At 36.0% G+C, this 22,422-nt stretch overlaps 2 protein-coding genes and 1 long non-coding RNA gene across 12 annotated transcripts; 2 read left to right on the plus strand and 1 right to left on the minus strand.

The window, feature by feature from the left end:
• The first annotated feature begins 577 nt into the window (after positions 1-577).
• On the plus strand, positions 578-10,582 carry LOC135618488 (uncharacterized). Of its 7 annotated transcripts, XR_010489030.1 has the most exons (7): positions 578-980; positions 4,203-4,344; positions 6,821-7,284; positions 8,375-8,564; positions 8,945-9,026; positions 9,214-9,443; positions 9,516-10,582. It is a non-coding gene; the product is annotated as an uncharacterized LOC135618488 (long non-coding RNA). The 7 variants fall into 7 exon arrangements; XR_010489029.1 differs by having other exon boundaries at positions 9,214-10,582; XR_010489031.1 differs by having other exon boundaries at positions 7,132-7,284; positions 9,214-10,582.
• A 1,637-nt stretch (positions 10,583-12,219) lies between these two features.
• On the plus strand, positions 12,220-12,841 carry LOC135618169 (17.4 kDa class I heat shock protein-like). Its single transcript, XM_065119028.1, has one exon. The coding sequence runs from the start codon at positions 12,227-12,229 to the stop codon at positions 12,662-12,664; it is 438 nt and encodes a 145-aa protein (XP_064975100.1). The 5' UTR covers positions 12,220-12,226; the 3' UTR covers positions 12,665-12,841.
• Positions 12,842-13,572: 731 nt separating this feature from the next.
• LOC103994194 (ethylene-responsive transcription factor-like protein At4g13040) lies at positions 13,573-21,754 on the minus strand. Of its 4 annotated transcripts, none has more exons than XM_065119371.1 (8): positions 21,519-21,754; positions 20,669-20,772; positions 18,345-18,407; positions 17,685-17,815; positions 16,932-17,016; positions 16,113-16,293; positions 14,007-14,128; positions 13,573-13,923 (listed from the first exon to the last, which is right to left on the minus strand). In XM_065119371.1, exons 2-8 carry the CDS (start codon positions 20,769-20,771, stop codon positions 13,778-13,780), a joined length of 831 nt encoding a protein of 276 aa, XP_064975443.1. In that variant the 5' UTR covers position 20,772; positions 21,519-21,754; the 3' UTR covers positions 13,573-13,777. The 4 variants fall into 4 exon arrangements, with proteins under 4 accessions (XP_064975443.1, XP_018686174.2, XP_018686173.2 ...); XM_018830629.2 differs by having other exon boundaries at positions 20,669-20,785; XM_018830628.2 differs by having other exon boundaries at positions 20,669-20,802.
• Positions 21,755-22,422: the final 668 nt, after the last annotated feature.

Raw genomic sequence — 22,422 nt, forward strand, 5'->3', positions numbered from 1 at the left:
TTCTTTTTTTAATCTATTTATTTATTTCCTTTTTAATTCCCATGCACGCTGTCCTTGCTGTCTTTACACCCGATCAGTTCACCAGAGGCCAGGAGAGTGCAAGCATGTGAAATCAAGGGTGTGTATATATCAATCAATCGTGCTTTCCGTGATCACAGGGATAAGGCCTCATGATTACCGATACGACAGCGGAGGACGAAGTCGCGTTCCCCCAAATGACGCAGGCCAACCGCGGTGGCATTCTCGTAGTTACGGACGAGGACGAGGGCCAGTTCCGTACCGCCACCGCCAACGGTCGTGCTCCAAGACGAGACACGTTTCGATTGCTGACTCGTCCGGACACGGTGTCCGGTCCTACCGAGCCCGACACCGCATCACCGCCCAAATTCTCTATGAACCCAAACACCTACGATCGTCACCCACACGCGTACCTCTTCCTCCTCCTCCCCCCCACCCCCCAACCGTGGGTCCCGCAGAGGACGACGACGTCCGACCTCCACCGTTCTGCTGTCGGTTATGTTATTGATGATTATTATATATCTATATTTACCGTCTCCGTATAACTCCGCTCGTTAAATGGGAGGCGAAGCCCTCTCCATCCTTTTTGTCTTATCATCATCGGCTGCTCTTTGATTCGATCTATCCTTTTATTCTCGTGTTCTCGGCTATTTTTCCGTGAGATTGTAGTTCGATTTTGATCTGCGATCATTCTAGTTCTTCGGTTTCTGCTTCGGACCAAGAATTTCCCCATTTTTTGAGGGTTTCGATCGTCTCCCGCTGGATCCGGCGGTTGAATGATCGATTCCGGATTTTGATGCCGCCTTCTGAAGGTTGCATGCGTGGTTGACAACGAGAGAGAGCACGCCGGTCCGCAATCATGCGGGCGGCCATGGTTGTGTGTACCAGTGTGCTCTTTCTCGTCGTCACCTGGCTCGCTCGCCCTCGCGACGAAGCGTGTTCTGTGCCTAGAAGCCCTCTAGGTTCGTTCTCGTCACTTCGATCCTTGGTTGTTCACTAGAATCGATTTGCTTTCGGTTTGATTTAAGTGAACTTGAGAACTTTCATGCTACTGTTTTATGCTTCTTCTTATCCTCGCATACATTCTATGTTGAAGCTAGTAGACATCTTGATGAATCGTTTGAGCTGCATTCTTTCTCTAGAAAAGGTGCCATTGTCTTCGCTCTATTACAAGTGAATGCTCTACTTTATAGTTCTATAAATATAATATAGCTGAATGAAAGCACGATTAACTGACCTGGTGCCCAACGATGTTGATGCTTATTTCCAATTAGTGTACAAGTTGTAGCGAAGATCCATCTGTCATGTTTCCCTTTTAGGAACCAAGCGAAGATATGCAAGTGAATTGGATGAGGTGAACATAGCGTGAGGAATATCCGAGGCACATAAACTTATCAATAAAATTTCGAATACTATGTCTTTTACATACAGGAGAATCCCCATCTTTACCAGCTTTTTAATTGTGCTGCACTCTAATGGTGTTTGTACTAGGAACGGATTAATGACACTGCAGTAGCGGAATAGTCTCCAATTCATGTTGTTGTGTTATAGCTGGTAATACTGTTGCGCTAGTTTGGGTTTAAAAGATTGTATTGGCAATTTTAATGTTTCTTTGATTAGATTTCACGGTAATGAAGTGTCTTCCTGCCTAGTATTTCTTCTTGAATTTGAAGTCAAATGAGTTTCTTTTGGTTCTAGATTTGTCTGAGATTCTTCCCTATTGAGTACAACAACTGTGAACCATCTATATGCCTCTTTTCCTGTTGGATGAATAAGCCTGAAGGCATTGTGCTTGCAACTTGTCTTGTGTATACACATCACAGGAAGGATGTAATTTTTATTCTGCAAAAACGTACACACAGCTTGAAACTTCCAAGGATCGAGGCTATTTTGAATTTGTATTTTTGTCACATAGTTCAATTATATAATTTGGATATTTCATTTTTCTGATTCATTTCTTAGCCTTTTTAAACTATGCTTTGTCTGTTTATTTTAGTGTGTTCAAGAGGTAAGTCAGAATGTCACTTACACATGGTAGTAAAATGGTACACTGTCGGCATCATTATTTAGCCAACTTTTTGTGTCTTGGCTTTTTATTCGTAAGCTGATCTCTTGTGGCTTGGCTTCTTCTCTACAAGCTGGACTTTTTCTCCACTATAATGTGATCACTGCTGTTGGTTTGAGTCGGTTCATTTTCTTTTCAAGGGAAAAATTGTTTATTCCGGATGGAATGTGTGGATCATCTTATTTGTTAGATGAACTATGTTTATAAAGTTACTTTTGGAGGATTGTAGAGAATAAGATATCACCTGACATATATGGTTGCCTGTACTTTATTCTATGTATCTGTCTCATACAATTGATATTTCTCTGAAGGACTACATTGTTTGATTTAGACACTGTAGCAGTAAAAATTTAGTCTCTAGATACACCTTAATGGCTGATACCTAAGTATATGTTATTGTTGCTGAATTAAGCAAGTATGCTCGACTGATTTGAATTGTAAATTCTGTCTGTAGTAATTATATTAACTTGAAATAAGCATGCAATGATGCAGTACCAAATAACAAGGAAAAAAAATCACTGAGACGGATGTACAACTGACTAATAAAAGGTTCTGTAAATTAAATAAGATTAAGACATTCTAGACTAATATGGGTTACCTGTGAAACAACTCAGCCTGTTATATAATCATAGCAGCTTTGAGTACATGTTTCAAGAATAAGAGTATATCTGCTTATGGTATTAAAAAGTTGTTGATCTTTACCATGTATGATAATGAAATACTATAGTTTGTTTTGAATAATACCTGACTGCTCAACATGGACTTATTTTTATCTTTACATAATAAAGAAATGGAGAAGCAAATAAAATGTTCAATCCAATGAAGCAAGTTGAGATTTATAGGCAAAAAAAATTAACATCCCTATTATAGTTGGTTATCTTTGTAAATATTGGAACTTAATAGACGTGGAGGATTTAAATTTGGATAAATTGATGGTTAATTTGCAATCCAATTTATTAAGAGCGGTGGTAAATATTATATTAAGTTAGACTTTCATGGTTATGATTTTATGATAAAGGGTGTATCCAGCGCACGAGACTCCCGCCAATGCGGGGTCTGGAGAAGGTCAATGTATGCAGCCTTATCTTTAAATATTTAAAAAAAATATTTTTGTGACTCGAACCCTAGTCTCCCAGGTAAAGGAGCAACCTTACCTTATGTCTAGGGAGGGCTATAATTTTATGATAATAGTAAAATTATTCTTTTTGGATGAGATAATAAATTACATGTGAGTACAGTAAGATGTTTTAACATAGCCTCTTGGATGGATAAGTGAAATTTGGAAGACTTACGTAGTTAAATGTGTAGAACCAGTTGCATGTTTAAAAGTATAATAATCATGCAAAACCTTCAAGAACATAAGGTGAATTCTACCAAAAATACATGTTCTAGAAATAAAAGGTATCCATTAAATAGTATTATCATCCATCAGTGAGTCTTAATGTCCATTAAATGCAACAGGAGGCACCAAATAAAATCCACATTCTGTATTTATGTTATGTTTTGTGATAGAGGTTTGAGATAATTGTTGCTTTCATGTGGCTTGTTTTTTGTTTGTAATTACCAAAGATTGATATACGATTGTTTTATAGTCTCTGAGTTAAAGATCAAAATGCTAAAAGTAGTCATTATTATCATAGACAGTTGAAGTTCTAGTTTCTGAAGTAAATTATCTTCAAAGAAACATCCTCAATGGATGACATTGGTTAACATGAATTTTCCTTGACCTGAAACTCCTAATACTAAAACTACATAGCAGGGAGATGATGTTATATTTTCATTGAGATAGAATTTAATCTGATGATAAGTTTGCTTGTGAGGTTGGATGTGTTGATGTTCATTCGATGTATGTGGCATTGGCAACAATAAATGCAGTGGTTACTTATGTTGAAAAGAAAGTATGATTTCAAAATGTGTCATGCAAATGCAGAATATGATTAAGTGAGATATCAAAAGTGGATTTCTTCATGGAATTCTTAATTTTGTTATTTACAAGGTTCTCAAAATTTCTGAGGTGGGTATCTTCATAATAATATCCTCTTGTATGTTAAAAAATAGAGTTAATGCATGCAACTTCTACATGACAAAAATATGAATCTTGCTCCTTTTCCATGTATAGATTGAAGGAAAGAAGAGAGAGTTGTATTAAATCTATCATGCCAGTAGAATGCAATCAATAAATTTTCATCTTCTGGGCAAGCCAGCACATTGTCTTGCTACCTGGGCAAGAACTTCATCTTCTGACTGTTTTCGGGAAATAGGTTTGCCTCTGATCTTGACTTTTTGGTTCACTGTGATGTGAACGGGATTGGATGTAATCTCTCTTTTTTATCATCTTAATATAATTTTCGCCTTTATGGAAAAAAATCAATAAATTTTTAAAACATGAAAAAAGGGTGAACAAGAAATTATATCATATTTACAAGAAAACAAATAAGTTTTCATGTGGGAAATGAATGTAAAATATGATGTAATTATGTAATAATGAGAGGCAGGTGTTTGGACCATGTTTCTTTGCCCATACTCTCTTCTCATATCTTTCTCTTATTGTTGTCCCAGTGTGATTTCTTGTGACCAGATGATTTGTATAACCTTTTCTTTTACAGGTTATAACCTGAACTTTGCACAGGACCAATTCTAATGATTCTTGATCCATTGTTTGTAGAGAAGAAAACATCATAATTAGTGATACCTTATTTTTGTCCTCTTTCATGTTCCAAACATGAGCATGAATCATTTGTCTGTTAACCACATCACTGGTAACTGAGAATGTTAGAGATGTTGCAGGATTTAGAGATGAGACAACCTATCACGAGTCCTTGTAAAGAAGGTGGTCTTTATTTATTTGACACTGGACAAAGTGCCATATTTGATTCTCAACTTAGGATCCAAATCTGAATATAATAAGGCTTAAGTATTTAAATGAGGATTCAGATAACATGCATTAAAATAAAACTACTTTTGAAACAACAAGGTTGGATGTTGGATTTTTAAGTTTATATATCCAGTTACTAACTGATGTTTATATTTGTGAAAATTCAATAATTTATGGATGAAATAGAAATTTTATTTATGAAATAACTTATAGATTTAAACTATCTTTATTGTGTCACATAGTAACATTATTTGTTGATTGAATAAACTCTGTTAAGACTGCAAGTGTTAGAACTTGAAAAGGTATATTCACATGAACAGTAATGAGCTTTAGGATTAGATAGGGGAAAGGGTTTAAGGAGTTTCAATCGTTGGCATGTCATAAATAGTAATGAACAAAGGTGGGAGATTGTTAGGATTAGATATGTGAAGCAACCTGTGTCGATATTCACGTAAGTGATCTTTTGTAATTACATAAGTTGTACACGGAAGTTGATATTTTTCAACAAGTATTTGTAAGTACATAAAAAAATGAATTTTTCAGTTACAATGGAGGTACTGCTTTGTGTTGTTTTGATCCACCTCATACATTTGTCACCAAGACTTAGTTAATGTTGATGATCAAGTTCCTATGGATGCCTCTTTCTTAACTGGAGAATAGAACTTAATGGAACATTTGATCTTTGCTACTGAAAAATCTGCCTTACCATGAATCTTTTGTCACTAGCTATCATGATCCTTATTTACTAGCACGTGGTACATGACTTTGTTTATGCATGTGAAGATATGTTTATCCCTCTTTTGTTTGGTTTTTACTTTTTAGTACTATCGACGAAAGAATTTGCAGATGACAGGTTGATTACTAAACTTCATACTAATAATTTTGATGACATTTATTTTAGTCACTTTAATTGCCAATTGTAGTGAAAGAATCAGAAATTGATGTGTAAAAATTACTTATTTGCTACTTCCTACTTGTTTGTTATAGAGCTATGTTGAAAGAAGATTGACAGCAACAATTTAGGTTGCATAAAATTACATGATAACACAGAAAATTAGTGTACAGCCAAACAAAGAGGAAATTTTTTGTCGTTTGTTTAATACACAATGTCTAACCTATAAATATATAGGCAGACTCTACAAGCAGAAACGAAGTTGATAGATTTCTGAAATGCAATTTTTGAAGTTTGAACAATGTCTACATTTTACATTTGGTGGTGACTCTTAAATGGAAAACCATCAAACACAAATTTCAATGGCCTGTGTGGTTTAAGTTGTGAACTAAATGTGTCCATGGTCAACTTAGCCTACACAAGTTCCTTATATTGTCGTCTTATCTAGCCTTGAGGTCTTTTTTTTTTGTGTACATACAATGGGTCAGCTTGTATTTTGATTTGGAAGCTTCATGTTGAAAAATGTCTTAATACTTTATTCGATGCATGATATTTTGGTTTTCTCATCACTCATGGAAGTATATTAACTTCACCCACCATATATCTTTCTCAAAAAACGTGACTATGGATCCTGCTAGATGTGAAATTTGATACTTTCACTTACCCACATGCACGTGTGATTCCAGTCAGGTTTTAGGTTTCAGGCGTGGATTCCAACTTTGTTTTTTCCAACTAATACAAGCTTTAGACGGAAGTAATAAAGAATCTTTGTAATAGTTTCAAGAATTTATAATGCATGATTTTTCAAAAGCTTTTTATTCAATGTGTATGTACCTTGTAGAGTGATCAACAAGTTTTGTAGGTAGCACAGCTCTGAATTGTGCTCTGTGCTTGTGCATTTTGCATGATGTACATGTTTTCTGGTTAGCTACAGATGCACCGATACAGTCTGATTGATGCACACCATCAGGTACCTACTTGCCCTAACATGTGATTGATTGGTCGAAGTACATCAATGGCAGGATACCATGTGAGACAGAGATTGACGCAGTCATAGCAATTGGTACTATGAACTGTATTTGGTCACATAACTGATCTTTCTCATGATGTTGATAGTTTTGAACGAGTATTTTTAAGTATATAGAAATGGATCCATGCTTGGTTTAGTTTGAAATTAAAACTTAATTTGCTTTATTAATGTCTACTTTAAAACTTATTGTTATGTTTTTAACTGAAGTTTAAAATGCTAAATGAAAACTTTTAACAAAAATCATACCTTAGTTGCAGATAGATCAGAGTGAAAGAGAGCTCTAATTGAGAGGAAAGATGCAGCCTCGTCAGATCACTGAATGAGAGAGAAAGAAAAAGAAAGAGAGAGGAATCGAAGAGATGGCATGAAAGAGACATTTTAAGCACCATGACATGATAACTTCGGTTAGGGGCCTTAAATTCCTCGTTTTGTTCTTATTCCATTATTTGTTCCCCTGTCTTGTTCACTATTCTGTATAGCAATTACATGTAAATGCATCTAGAAACAAGTCTTTAAGACTCTGGAATGATGTGATAGAATCCAGTATGAAGACTAGTTAATCTTTGAATTGGCGAACTATATTGGTGGACTTCCACAAAATGCTGGTTACATATGACTCAACTGGTGAAAAGCCAGTTCTGATGTACATTTGTGATGATTGTGACCTTTATTTATACGATGCTTTGATTATGATTTGGACTTGGTTTTGTTGTTGTAGTTGCTGCTTGGATTATGATCTGTTACTTTTTAAACTTACACTTGTTGTAACAGTAGCTATAACATAAAATTATCTTAGTTTTTGTTAATTCTTAGATGTGCTTGCAAGTTATAGATAATTCCGATGAGATTTAGGAGACCAAGGATATTTACTGCAAGATTCGTAAATATGCTGTGATTTAATGGTTTTTGGAGACATGCTTCTGTAGATCATAGTTTTATTATAGAGTGTGTTAATCCTTTCACAGTTTCTGTTATTTGTTGTGGAAGGACTTTCCCATGCCTAGCTTAATTGCCATCTGTCTGACACCTGATTGGAAACATACTCTTAGCTCTTGTAATTTTATTATTGGCTAATCCTTCGCAAAATTTTGCCTGTAAATGTATGGGGTTATTATGTTTATGATTTAAGCTTTATTTTTTTATCCATCAGCAGTAAAATATATTCTCATCAATTCCTTGCATGTTTTTTTTCTGAGCTTTTTGCATTCAACTGTGAATGTTTATCGTCTTTAGCTGTTATCATTTGACTGAATTATAGTTTTGTGATCTAATTCTCGTGCTACTCAAAGATAATAAATAGTACCAAGTGATGATTTTCTGTCTGCCAGTATAAGTTGTTGATGAGGCTGCAGAAAGTAATTTGTTGCTATTAAGATGCAGGCCCTACCTCTGTCATCAATGAATACTAGTCATGAGTCATTGTTTGTTCTATCGATTTACTGTTTAACTATTATTGATTTTGGACCTGCTATAATTTCTTTTCTTTATCATTAGAAAAATGAAAAGAAAGCTAGATGGCTTGGCTTCCATGCTTTTGAGGGCTTCAGTGGATCGAGTTGGTGCATAATCCAGGACTTGGTTTCAGTCTACTTGTTTGATCTCCAGCGATAACCCGGTTCTGGTGCATGAAAGGAGGTAAATCACCTTTTACAGTCACCAGATAATGAGCATAGACTGGAATGAGGTACATAATCTTGGCCTTTGTTATTTATACTTTGTAACTGGTAGCTAACTAGAATCTTTGTTGTAAATACCATGAGAAATTGATGAGGCAATTAGAGTTGCAACTGCTTGGTGTATGGATTTCCCATTAGAGCTTATTTTTAACTTTTGCAAATAATTGATTGATTTCCTTGTCACTTTTCATATATTTTCTTTTCAAGGTTAGCCCTACACATTTTAAGAGTATATATATCTCTCTCTAAATATTTAGAACCTCCACATATCACTCCCACTACCATTTATTTAGAACTACCCCATTAGAGTTTTAAATATAAAAATATCAAAAGCATGCTTTCTATTCTAAGTGATTGCTTTATATCTGCCTTGTTCATTTTCTTGCAGGTCGATAAGGATTACATCATTGAAGAAGAATAATGATCATAAATAAGCCATCCAATCAAATATGCATTTGTATGATGATAAGGTATTCTATAATAGAGTTTCAAAGTTTAACAGTTAATGCATATGAACTACAATGATGATAGTAAGTTTTGAGATGTGTATATATGTGTGTGTGTGTGTGTGTTAAATTTAAATTTTAAGGGGTAAACATCACGAGTTCCAGTAATGTTCTCATGAGCCGAACACTGTACACTAAAATCTGATTTCAGGATGGAAACATCAAATGGCCAAAGATCTGAAGGATGCAAATATGATTTCCATCGCAAAACAAAGATGCAAATGCCTACAGAAAAACATGTTCAGGGGATTCATTGGCTGCCACTATATCAGAGTTTCCAGCCACAAACTCCTCAAGGGTCAGAGCAGGGAGGGAGAGAAACTCCGGAGCTCCATCCCGGTTGTGCAATGTGATAATCGTCCTCGATCCATCGCATCCAATGTGAGTCACATGCTGCACATCCGTTGGGAATCCAATCTCCATCTCCACCTCTTCATCTTCCTCCCTCTGCAGTGCAAACAACTGAGCCATGCTCTTGATCAGTCGCTGCAGCGCTGCAGATATGTTGTGCCTCGGAAGAGGAGGAAACCCCAGCGATCTCTTCATCTCCAACCTCGGTAAGCTCTCTTGTACACCTTTTGATAACAAAAAGAAGTTTCTCCTGGTATCATTTACTGAAAGGAACACAGAATGGCATTGAGAGAAAGAATGAGAAGTTTACTTTGCGATGATTGAGTGATTCTGTCGGGGCTTTCTTGTGCTGCTTTCTATCAACCGAAATATCTCATTGCGTATTAATGGAGATGGAAAGGGCACAATGGAGTGCAACAGAAGAAAGAAGGGACCTGCAGACAGAATGGCTTATCATGACATGGGGAAGTGTTTGTTGAAATCTTTGACGATGGATGTCATTGACTTGGTCAGCAAGTTAGCAGATCTCCATAGTCTATAGCAGGGCATAGACGTGTGGTTGGTTGCTACTTTACTCGTCGCTGGTTGCAGTGCCGCCTGTAGTCCTGTCTTGTGTTTCTGAGAAGCCTCCTATGGTGTGGCAAATATGTGTAGCTATTCTGTTGTGTCACTCACTGCCTCTCCCTTTTGATCACTCAAAATCTTATCAAGAGTGCAATCCAAGCAATTCATCCAATCATCCAGAACTGATGCCATCATTTAGAAACAAGATCAAGAACCTCCGAGTCAGTCAGGCGGTCACAGGAAAAAAGAAAAGAAAAAGGAAGAGATATGGGAGACTCCACTGTCGCTTTCTTTTGTTTGGAATATTGAATGCTCTGGAGTGGACAATGATCAAGTACAAGTCACCATCGGAATCTATATCCAAGGATGCTGCAGTCCTTTTGCTGGCCTTAAAAAGCAAATGGAGTTTTGAGGGCTCCAGTTAATTCTTTTGGAGTATGTAACTTCAATTCTTCTCTCCAACAAATAATCATCCCATCCCATGGAAATTTTATTGTGCGAGTTCCCAACACTCGAATGTATCTGGTAATCATCTGTGACCTATTCTGTAATCTTCACTCGGAAGCCATCTGCTGCCATCAGCCCCCATCACTGTTCAGGTATCAGTCACTGTCATCTTCACTTCTGTTTTTTTCCTTACCGATTTGAGACAGAGCTTTCAATTTGAGTTGGATTAAACATGGTTCAATATGTAGTTAAACTGTCCAATTGTAAGTTGACACATAATTTTTTTTTTTTTGGACAGACTTATCTTACCCTAAATCCAATCTGTTGTTAGCCAACTTTATAAAATAATATATGGCGTCTTAAGCACTTTTTAAATAATTTTCAACCTCGTCAGAGTTTTGGTAGTTGAATTTATAGTGTTAATTTATAAGGGCGTTTCTCGATTGTTTGATTCTTTGTCCTTTTTGCAAAGGGTGTTTAATGCATGTTTTTTACTGGTTTATTTTTTAAAAAATATCTCCATCTTGCATTCTATGATTGAAACCATTTATTTAACCTTTGCGCAAGTGTTAAGTCTTTGCCCTTACCTTGTTAAATGGGAAAACAAACAACTGGTTGGATCGGTTCTTGGAATCATGAGTGTGTGATAGTGATTTGAGAATTGTGAATGCTGTTGGAGATATTTTTCACCTGATGTCTGTTATAGATGATTATAAAAATTTGTCTATATCTTATGAAAAAAATCCTGTAGCTAACTAATTAATCATTCATGCTCGTTCAGTATTTTTTGTTTTTTTTTTTTTTTATCTTCGTAGTGAATTCTTTCCGTTCTTAGATAGATCTCTTAGTTTGCGCTGACGCCAATGAGATTGTTTCCTTTCATCAATAACTTTTCCTTCTTGAAAAATAAAACTACTATTTAGACTACTAAGAGGGGGACAAAATTAAATTTGATCGTTAAACTTAAATGCATATATATAAGATCTTTAGCAAACAATTCATTATATATATATATATATATATATATATGAATTAATTATAAATTATTTTTTATAATTAATTATTTTCAGTATTTTGATTTTTATATTTTTAAAAATTATATTTGGATCCTTATACTTTTAATATTTTTTCTTACGTCATCATCGACTCATGAAAATATTATGATATTTTTATTAATAAAATCGATGATAGAGAAAAAAAAATAAGATTAAATATTTTAATTTTATAAATATAAATATTTTAATATAATTTTTAAAATTAAAAAGATTGAAATGTTAAAGATAATTAATTATAGAAGATAATATATAATTAGTCATATATATATAATTGAAAATTTTATTTTTTTTTTCTAAAACTTCTATTATTGATGAACTCAGTTGAATTATAGATATAAATTTAGACAGAGGAGAGAGATGAGAGAATGAATTTGAGTTCGTTCGGAGGATTGGGTGAACGGCGAGAAGGGTGGACACGATGATGCGCTCCTTCCCGCCGTCCGACGCCTGCCGCCCCTGTGGACGGCATATCCCGCTTTGTGGCCGCACCCGCCGACTCGGGGATAGCAAGCAGGCCGTTTGCGTCAACGGGGAGGAGGAACCAAAGGACCCGATACATGCGACATAGCGGACGAGATAATATCATAGTATAACGGCCCTTACCAACTCGGACGTGTCGGCTAATTTTACGAATCCGAAACGATCTTAAAAAATCCAATTAAATCTCAATATTTCCTTAAAAATTCCATCGACCAAACCATAAAACACTAAAGATAAAGAAAGAAAGACGCCCACCACAGTCTCTCGATGTCCTCCGTCTCCGGCCTCGCATACGCCTCCTGGGGGAACAACGTCTTCGACGCCTTCTCCATCGAACCGTGGGATCCCTTCGACGGCCTCCCCTTCCGCTCCTCTTCCTCCGGCCCCCGCTCCTTCTCCTTCGTCGGCGCCCGCGTCGACTGGAAAGAGACGCCGGAGGTGCACGTGTTCAGGGCCAACCTCTGGGGGCTGAAGCAGGAGGAGGTGAGGGTGGAGGTGGAGGACGGGCGGATCCTCCGCATCAGCGCCGAAAGGAGCCGGCGGGCCGACAACGCCTGGCACCGCGTGGGGCGGAGCGGCGGCAGGTTCCTGAGGAGGTTCCGGCTGCCGGAGAACGCCAGGATGGAGCAGGTGAGGACGGCAATGGAGAACGGCGTGCTCACCGTCACAGTTCACAAGGGGGTCTTGAAAGGGCGTCTCTCGTGATCTCGGCACAGAGAGTCTTGTTTTGGATGGTAAGTAAGCGTCTTATGGACGTGTTGATGCGTGGTTGGGCTTTCGTACGCGTGGTGTTTGCTATCGTTCACCAGTGCGGTGGAATGGTGCAACAAACAATAACTAGGAAAAAGTGAATGAAAAGAACGGACACTTATGTTTCCCTGAGATCACAGGAATAGGTAATGGCTTATGTTCTCAGTATAACAGGGGATAAGTTTTCATCAGTACAAAAAGCATGGAGACAGAGTGCCATCTTCGCTGTGCTTAACGATTACGGTTGGAGATTGTTATTCACTTATTTTTCTATTAATAATTCCTTATTTCATACAATCATCTAAAATATAATTTTATTAAATATAATCTTTTAATTATCCATCAATAATCTCACAAACTCTTAGTTATTATTACTTCATAAAACGCATTTCATCCATCAGTCGGTCATTTTAGTTTTTATTGCTTTAAATATTGAAACCTTCCACAAATATTTTTGTCATGATTGCATTAGTTTATTTGAGTTAAAAGATTATTATTATTATTATTATTATTATTATTATTATTATTATTATTATTATTATTATTATTATATTTATATATATATATATATATCTCAAAAGCTTTCACATAAGCATGTGATGGAAACTATTAATTGTTGCTTAACCATCCTAAAGGCAATTTAATTGTAATTATAGCATAATAACTACTTCGATTTCTTCTTCGTTAAGAACATAAGCTACATATTTAAGCACATCTTTTTCATCAACATCTTTAAAAAAGGGAAAGGATAAAGAAATTATGTTGATCATCGCATTACCAACCACAAAATCAACAACTTAGCTGTCCTGACACGATCCATAAGGTAATATATAGTCTATGAATTTGAGAAGGTAGAAGATGACTAAGGCATCATAACGTTAGAGATCTCTTAAAGGAAGCATTTTGATGATTACAAAATGGCAATAGCTCGCCCTAATAGGGGCCTTTATACAGAGCAAATTAATGAGAAATAAAGCTAAGCTATGAATTATGGATATGTAAAAGCTTTAGCCTCAATAATAAAAATTATGAGAACTTGCACCTGGATTCCTTGTATCATCATAATGATCACAAGACTGATGTATCGGCGTCAACATCTTCTTCATCGTCCTCGGACATGGATGAAGCAGGGGTGCCATCCTCCTTTTCCCAGTTGTTGGAAATCTGAGTCTCGGATTTGTTTCGCCTCCGTGCACCAAGCTTTCTTTGGTGCTCTAGAGAACAAAAACAATAGAAATGAGCATGGCAGAGCTATGTTGGGAAAGCACATAATTAACAGATATTAGCTTCAATTTACTCTTGTTGTTGATTGCACTGCGGGTCATCGCCAAGAACTCTTCCCAGTTGTACTGTCTTAGTTCCTGTTTCTCCTCCTCCGTGAGCTCAAAATTGGGTTCTCTCCCACACATGAAAGCTGCTCTGTAGGCAAAAATGAACAGTTCGAATAAGCAAGAAATAATGAGTCATCCCAACAAAATTACTTACAACATATATAATCTGTAGCAATAAGTCAATACCTTCACTCATTAGCTGGACAATTGCCTAATAAATTTATTCCCTCCATGCACATAAAACGATCTCATGCTTTTATGTGAAATGTGCGGTGTTTCCACTGGAAAACCATGCAAAACATATTTGTTTCCAATTTGGAATTGTTATGATCATTATGTAGGTTCTGAACCTACATGACCTTACTTGCAACTCCTCTGACCTACCCTATAAACATAAGATTTCAAATATTTGATGTTTAAGATTTATGAAATTTAAAATGCTACATATCATACTCAATAGAGGATTCAATTTAAATAATTTGTGCAAGTTCTACTTCCATTTCAGATTGGTCCTGGTGACCAACTCAAAAACATTCTCAGATCCTCTAGTAAAGTAATCTGAACGGCGCAACAATAGAGAGTCGAAGATGCATATAAGTATACAATTGCATTTGAAGTAATACTTAGCGAACAAGATTATAGTAAAATAATTGACGGACCTAAGATAAAATAGGTAAAATATTTCTATTGTTTATTAAAAAAATAAGATCAGAATCTCAAACTTCTTATAACTTATAAAAACATCTTTGAAATGAGACCATTGTGAAAAGAGTAAAATGTGAAATATGAAAGGAAGGTTAGCAATTATATCTAGAAACAGGAAACAAAAGACAGCTAAGAAACTTCTTATGCAATATGCATGGATTGTTATGCTGATCGAACCAATTTGTGTTGTTTGTGTTTTAACGGACACGGAATCAGCACCAGTAACAGCTTCCCACTATATCAAGGTTATTGTCAACATAAACTTCACAAAGCTTCCTTTGTGCCTTTGGCAGCAGAATTTGGTGTTATCATGAGTTTCAGTTTCATGCCATTTCACTGACACAATGAAGTCTATCACACTGAGAGCTTTTCAGCTGAAAACAGCTTTTCAGTTATTTTCAAGTTTTTACCAGTTGTGTCAGGTGATCTTATCAATGTGTTAGACTTAGATTGGCCATATCAGGCAAGCAACATTATGTAATTAAACAACCAGCTTGTTTCAAAATATCTGATCCATTATATCTTAAGGAGCAGAGGGGAATTATCACTTGGGAGTTGGGAGTACCATTGCCTTTAAAGGGAAGATGCTCCAGCCCACAAATGTTACTTGATCACCGGGCAGAATAGAGAAACATAAGGCTAGAAGAGAGGTTATACCATAGGATAGGTATGCAAGTATTACTACTATGTGTTATTTTACTCTAGTGAAAGCTTTTTTTTTTTTCTTTTGTTTCTCTTTTCTTTGAAAGATTTGACAAGCTGCCACATGCCATCCTGACAGCCAATCAAAGTGTTTTTCACTACTGTAACATAAAACCTTGCATGTATTAATTCTCTAAGGTGGAGGTGAGTCCCCTGCTCTCTCACTCCCTCACAGTTTTGAAATTTCTAATTCTTTGCCAATATGCCTTATGGTACATGCCATCAGACAATCAGCACGGTGACTCATATCATGGTCTGCAAGCCAAGTCCAAATTTTTGGAATTGGCTATATTGGGAGCTATCACCAATTCTTTTCCTAAGCACTCCAAATTCTTCTTCAAACTTATGAATCACTTTTCTTTAGCATTCTTCTAGTGTTTACACTAGTTTGTGAACATTTTATTAGTCAAAAGTTTAAAGGATAAAAGAAAATCAGAAGAAGATTAAGATCTTGGGAACTAAGACATTCAGAAATCTTTGGTGACACCAAGAGGGGGCAATAATTAAAGGAATATACTAACAGTATATTCCTTACTTATGGTGTAGAGTCAATAGTGAATTCAAAGAATAACCAAGAGAGAAAATGATGCTATTGCAAAACCTAGAAACCTTGTGACATAAATAAAGATTACAATCCAAGTTAACTGCATCTAATAGCTCACTACCTGTCATACAATCGAGCAGCGTCTTCCTGAGATCCAACAGTCCCCAAGTGAATCTGTTTCTTGTCAACTTTTATTGCTGCCTGCCATTTCATATTTTTGAAATAAACCCCCCTCATTATACATGGTTCCTGGTCTTCGTAGTGCTTCCTCCTGTGTCGCTTTCTGCGTTTTATTTCTTTACCTATAAATAAAAGCCAGAGGCGAGCCAGTTAAGACTTCCTTGAAATAGTTATCATTATGTCAGATACTTCAATGAAAGTTTCGTAATTCATGCCATCATGAAGAAGAAACTCTTTTAACTTCTTTTGTTACGGCAAATATGGCAAGCATAATGTTTTAATATACATGTATATGTGTTTTACTCTTCAAACTTGATACTACAAGAAATAATCTACTTGTGAGTAAAATACTTAGGAAATAATCTACTTGTGATTACTCAAGATATCTGAGCCTTCTATATGTAGCATGTGGCAAATTTTTGCAAAATAAATGAACTGAAATTTTCCCTTATTATAGCAAATATGGTTCATACAAAAAACATTTGACTTATATGGACAATATAATGACAGTCACACTTCAAGAACTTACAATGTATAAATTTCATGAATTGGACCATTCTTTCCATTGAGATGTAAATCTTGTCCAACAAAATGTTTCTATCTCTTAGTGACTTGTTTTCTTGTTTTTATAAGCAAATTTAAGAATTTTTTACCATTAGAAATAATTATTTATACACAAGGATATTCCTCATTCGATGAGATAAATATATTACGTTATCAAGACATATAATATCAAGTAAATCCAGCAGAAAGAACAAACCAGGGTAATAATGGTTTGGCTCCTCCTTGGATGTGATCAAGCCAGATGCACTTGAGGATCCAGGATATGTTTCAGACTTAGCTACCTGCAAAACAACATAATATGCAAGGAAAGTTTTAAGCATAATATTACAGTTAATGATGTTTATAATAGGTCTCAAGAAAAATATGTCACAATAAGATATTAAAATAGAGTTGATGTAGATACAAGCAAGGGCCCTTGTTTAGAAGGTAAGCCACAAACATCATAGAATAGCAGAGTTATTTTGTTCTTGGGCTTCTTTTTCTGAATTTCATGAAAAACAGAACAAGTTGATGCACAAATTTTACAAATTTTACCTTACTCATATAAGCAGAGATGGTGGTTCTGTGACCAAAATCCTTATCACCTAAAACAACCTTTCCCAAATCCAATGTACCCAAAAGAAATATGGTATAGAGGGGGTATACAGATTTGCAGAAATAATAGCACTTATAGTTAAACTTATTGTACTATGGTAGTACAAATAAATCATAGGATCCAGAAAGGATATTAATCAGAACAAAGAATAATGCACCACTAATATTTCAAGATAAATGCATCCTATTTGTCCTAAATGTCTAAGAAAACAACTTATAAATATAAGACCTTTTAGCCAATCGTTAGGCCATTGCAAAGCTTCAATTAATAGCACATAAAAGATTCATAAAAGAAACATAAGGCACGAATGTAGATGGAGAAAAACAAACCAATGGTACTATAGATAAATATTACCAGTTTTTTAAGGCTTGTATCAACTAAGCGCATGGGATGCACACTGACTGGCTTGACTTGTTGAGTAGGACTTTCCACAGCATTGCCATTCTCGATCGGCCTAGGGAGCACAACAGGAAAGGAACTTTTTCCTGCAATATCATGTAAAACTCTTCACTAAAATTACAAGCCCAATAAACGTGTTCTTATCTCATTCAATTATCAAAATGAAGCATCATAGTTCCACTTCAAGATGTCTAAAGTAAGAATATCATAAACATAAGTTAAAAATCACCCATGTCCACAAGAACTGAGTTGACTATGTTTTGAGTTTTTTACTTTACTGAAAGTAATAATCCTTCCCTTATCAAACAATGTAACTACCCTTCAGCCATTTACGACAATTGAAAGCTTGAAAGATCATGAGAGAGAGAGAGAGAGAGAGAGAGAGAGAATTTGTCTCCCAGAAAGATTTAGAAAAAATACAAAGTGAAGTAGATCAAATAGTAAGATTATCTACCATCACAAAGAAATCGCTTAGGATATCACGTGTTCATATGCTAAATAAAAATTCACAAAGAAGCACCAAATCATTAATCCTAATTCTGAAAATTGAAGGGAAAATATTCATTTGCTTCATCCACAGAGTGAATTTATTTCGAGATCAACAAAGAGCATTACCAGAACAGAGCCCCAGATATCTTCTTCGCCGTATGCTAACCATCGCTGACTGCTCTGATGTGACTGGAAATATATATATATATATATATTAGTGAAGAAAACATTATTTAAATACTGTTAGAAAATGCACAAAAAAGTAAATGGTTAATGGGATTTCCAGTTGGAACAATCATCAGTGTTGTATAAATAGTTTCAACTAACTTGGCCTAGTTAAAGGACTGGAAATTAATCAGGCAGTAGATCAAACAATTAACAGGCCTACTTTTTTTTTTTTTTAAATTGGAAGAAATTTCCATTACATTACATTAGAAGGCCTACTTAATTACATATAACTGGTCAAGTTATGACTAAACTTAAAATCTGTTATATGACAAATAGCCTTTTATTCGAACCATGCTTAAAAAACAATTGGACTTTTAGACTTTTGACATGCTTGGTGTGAAGCAACTCGGCTATTAAAAAAGTTCTTCACGAATCTACATTATAGAAGTCCTTAATATAGGAAAAAGAAAAATTGTTTTTCACCTTGTCTTGGAGTTTTTGGCAATTAATCCTTTTACTTTTAGTTGTGGGCTTAGCAATTCCTTTAAGCATAAGCCGATAGCTTCTCTGAAAAACTACTCACTAAATCAATGTACAAAAAAATTGATAGATGCCTAATATAGCTACATATGAAGAGGTAGATGTTATCGATATCTATAACATAAATTACCTTAGGAAAGCCAAGGATATTGGATCTCAGCCAGTCAACTTCAATCCTTGATTGATTTAACATTTCAATATAAACACTAGATCTCCCACGTATACATGGTCAATGCATCAAACTCCCATGGAAACATAAAAGAAATTAAATGTAGCAAAATTCACCGATTGGTTCTTATCAGTAACCAGAGTCTTAAAGTAAAGAAAGTTGACTGGATCTGGGATATGTTCCCCCCATATAAGAACAAATCGTGGTTTTCAAAGTAAAAGGGATTTCACAAAGATGTGATAGTATCATTTGATACCACTCCAAATTATAGGAGCTGTTCCACTTTGACAATGAAACTTTAATCATTTTCACAAGTGATGGCTTGAACATTTTCTAATTGCTTCAATCAAGTCCGAGCATCCAATGTCTGCCAAGAAAAGTTGACAGAAGTATGGTGTGTCCAGAGTCAGTCAGTGTTACATGGTTCTCATTAAAGGCATAACTTATCTGGAGTTGAACTCCCTCTTCTATTGTCTTATAGTCCTACAGGACAAACCATGAACTCAGCATTTGAATTACCATGGAACAACTTGACTTCAAACCCAATCCATACACCAGCATCTTCCACTAGATGGTCAAGTGTTGTGCGACTATCACCCTTCTGCAGCCTATCAACCAGTTTGATTGGAACATGACTATAATGCTCAACAAGATTCGCTGATAATAGAGCTCCGTCTTTGATCACCTTTCCATCACTGGATTCCAACCTAGCTTGCCACAAGTCAAAGGGTAACATTTTAAGACTATCTATCAGCATGTCAATCCTGAGGAGGAATTGATGGAGATCCACCAGAAATATGAGAAGGGACCAGGGCAGTCTAGTAGATCTCCACTGCCATAATATTATTTAACTTGAATGATGTTCAAGTAGATGATCAAACTATACTGCATTCCAAATGAAAACCACAAATTCTTTTCACAATTCTGTCTGTTTCTTGAGATTTTTCTTTAGAAAGATATGATGATTTGCATGGATGAAATCCAGAATCATCGTTCCTTCAAAGAATAGAAGGCTTCCAATCGATGATCCAATGAAGAGAAACAACCTATTAATTGCCCCTCACATCATGAAGACAACAACCATGGATACCAATGATAATAATGTGAAAGCTGTGAGCAAAATAACAGAATCTACCCTCAATATATCCAAAATAATAAAAATATAAAGAAACCCATAAAATTGAAACATTGAATCGCTTGATAGATATCAATAAAGAAAACTAAAAGAATGTTAAGCTAGGCAAGTATCCTGTACTTAAGTAATAGGTAGAACTCAGGGTATTTCTCTGTAGGGTAGATCATGCAAGTGAGGAAGAAAACTAAAAAGTGCTGATAAATGCATGAGGACAAGAAAAATATAAAATGTTTGATAACAACAAGAAGACAGGAAAGAGACCAACCCGCTAGAGGCTAAAGTTTGATCTCAGGGACAATGGAAAAGAATAAGATTTAAAAGGTGGAGATCCTTTACTAATTCCATACTAGATTGGCTGAACTGTTGGAAAGTGCAAACAAGCTATGTTTGCTTCCCCCTAAATTCCAAAAGATATCAGTTAACAGAAACCAGTCTTACATGAAACACCAGATTTTGGAGAACCAGCATGAGAGACAGCACCAAGTGATTGTTCATTCAGATGGTATTCCCCAGCCAAATCAAGTTTGTCTTGCCAACGCATACTGTAATAAGCTACTGAACATAAACGAGAACTAGCAAAAATACTAATCAGACAGTAAGTGGGTGAGATTAGTCAGTGGAAAGATTCTCACTAAGCACATAAATAGACAAAAATTTCAATTAATCATAAACAATTTCTTTGAAGCAAATTCTCCCGCACATCAATTGCCTGGATGTTCTGATCCCATCGACACCAAAATACCACCCCCTTGCTCTCGAGAACATGAACTAGTCATCAGCAAACACTATCATCATTCATCCAAACACAATTGATCATATTGCGCAGAGCAGATAGAAAGCAACGACAACCAACACAGTTCACTAGAACAGCAATCCCTCGGACAGAAATTTAACAGGGTGGCCTGACCCCGAGCTCCACCAGCACTACGAGATCAACAACCAAACCCATCAAGAACCTCTTCTACTCACCAGATGAATCTCCATCGGACATCGACGACACAATCTACGATCAATTTCCCTCGATACATCGACTATCTGAAAGCTGAAACTACCAACTCAACAGAGCTCTTGGGAAATCCGATTGCCCGACCTCCATCCACCCATCTTACACGCCCCCCATAAACCCAGATGACAGAAAACCACCGACGAGGTCCAAAACCGTGTGCCGAGGTGGCCGCTAACCTCCGCTCGCCCCACGACGTACAACATGATAACAAACATCGGCATCTCGGAAGAGCAAAAGAAGCACAAGCAAGAACCCGAGAAAGAACTGCTGACGGTTCCGTACCGGGTTGACGCCGGCCGCGGGCGCCGATGCAGGAGGAGAAGACGACGGCTCGAGGGAGGGGGAGGACGGGAAGGTGGCGGAGGGGCGAGGCGCTCACATCCACCACCTTTCTTCGCCACGATTAGTAGTTTCCGTCCTTCCTTTCTTCCTCCTCTATTAATCTATTCTTTTTCTTGCCTTTGGGTCTCCTCGGCGCTTTTCTCCTCCCGTTTGTTGTATCTGTGGGGTTGAAGGCATCGATGGGGATGGGGGAACGTAGGCTTTGTGTCTCCTCCGACTCTCCCTACTAAATGACCAAACAACCCCTAATCATTGGGTAGATTCGGACCTTCAAATTGATGAGTTTCTAATTAGCAATCAATTATATTTTTAAATTATTTAACCAACCTATTAGGAGTTGTTTGATTACATTCCACTTTACCAATAATTTCATTATTCATCTATGCACATGAGGAAAAAATATTATAAATAATTTCATTTGATTCAGCATACAAATCTAATTTTTTTACATATATTAGATTAAAAATTAATATAATCTAATCATTTTTATTTTATTTTTCTTGATCCATAAAATCCATGATATGAAAAATAAAAAAAATATGATAAAAAAATCATTCATTTCACTTTTATATCTTATTGTTATATCTAATTTGTTATTTCTACTTTACTTCTCCTCACTCATTTGAGAGTGTAAGGTAAAATTTTTATATATTATGATCATTTTCATATAAATATATTTCATTCAATCTTTAAAAAATTAATATCTATTAAAAATTAAATAAATAGAATTTTGCAAAATGAGGAGAACTTAACCTCCAATGGCCACAAGGAGAGCTGAAGGGGGTAAAAATAGGAGTCCGAAAAAGGGCGGGCACGTCTGGGAGGGGTATTTTGGGGATTGTGG

Source organism: Musa acuminata, chromosome BXJ2-8 (assembly GCF_036884655.1).
Source record: "Musa acuminata AAA Group cultivar baxijiao chromosome BXJ2-8, Cavendish_Baxijiao_AAA, whole genome shotgun sequence".
Taxonomy (NCBI): domain Eukaryota; kingdom Viridiplantae; phylum Streptophyta; class Magnoliopsida; order Zingiberales; family Musaceae; genus Musa; species Musa acuminata.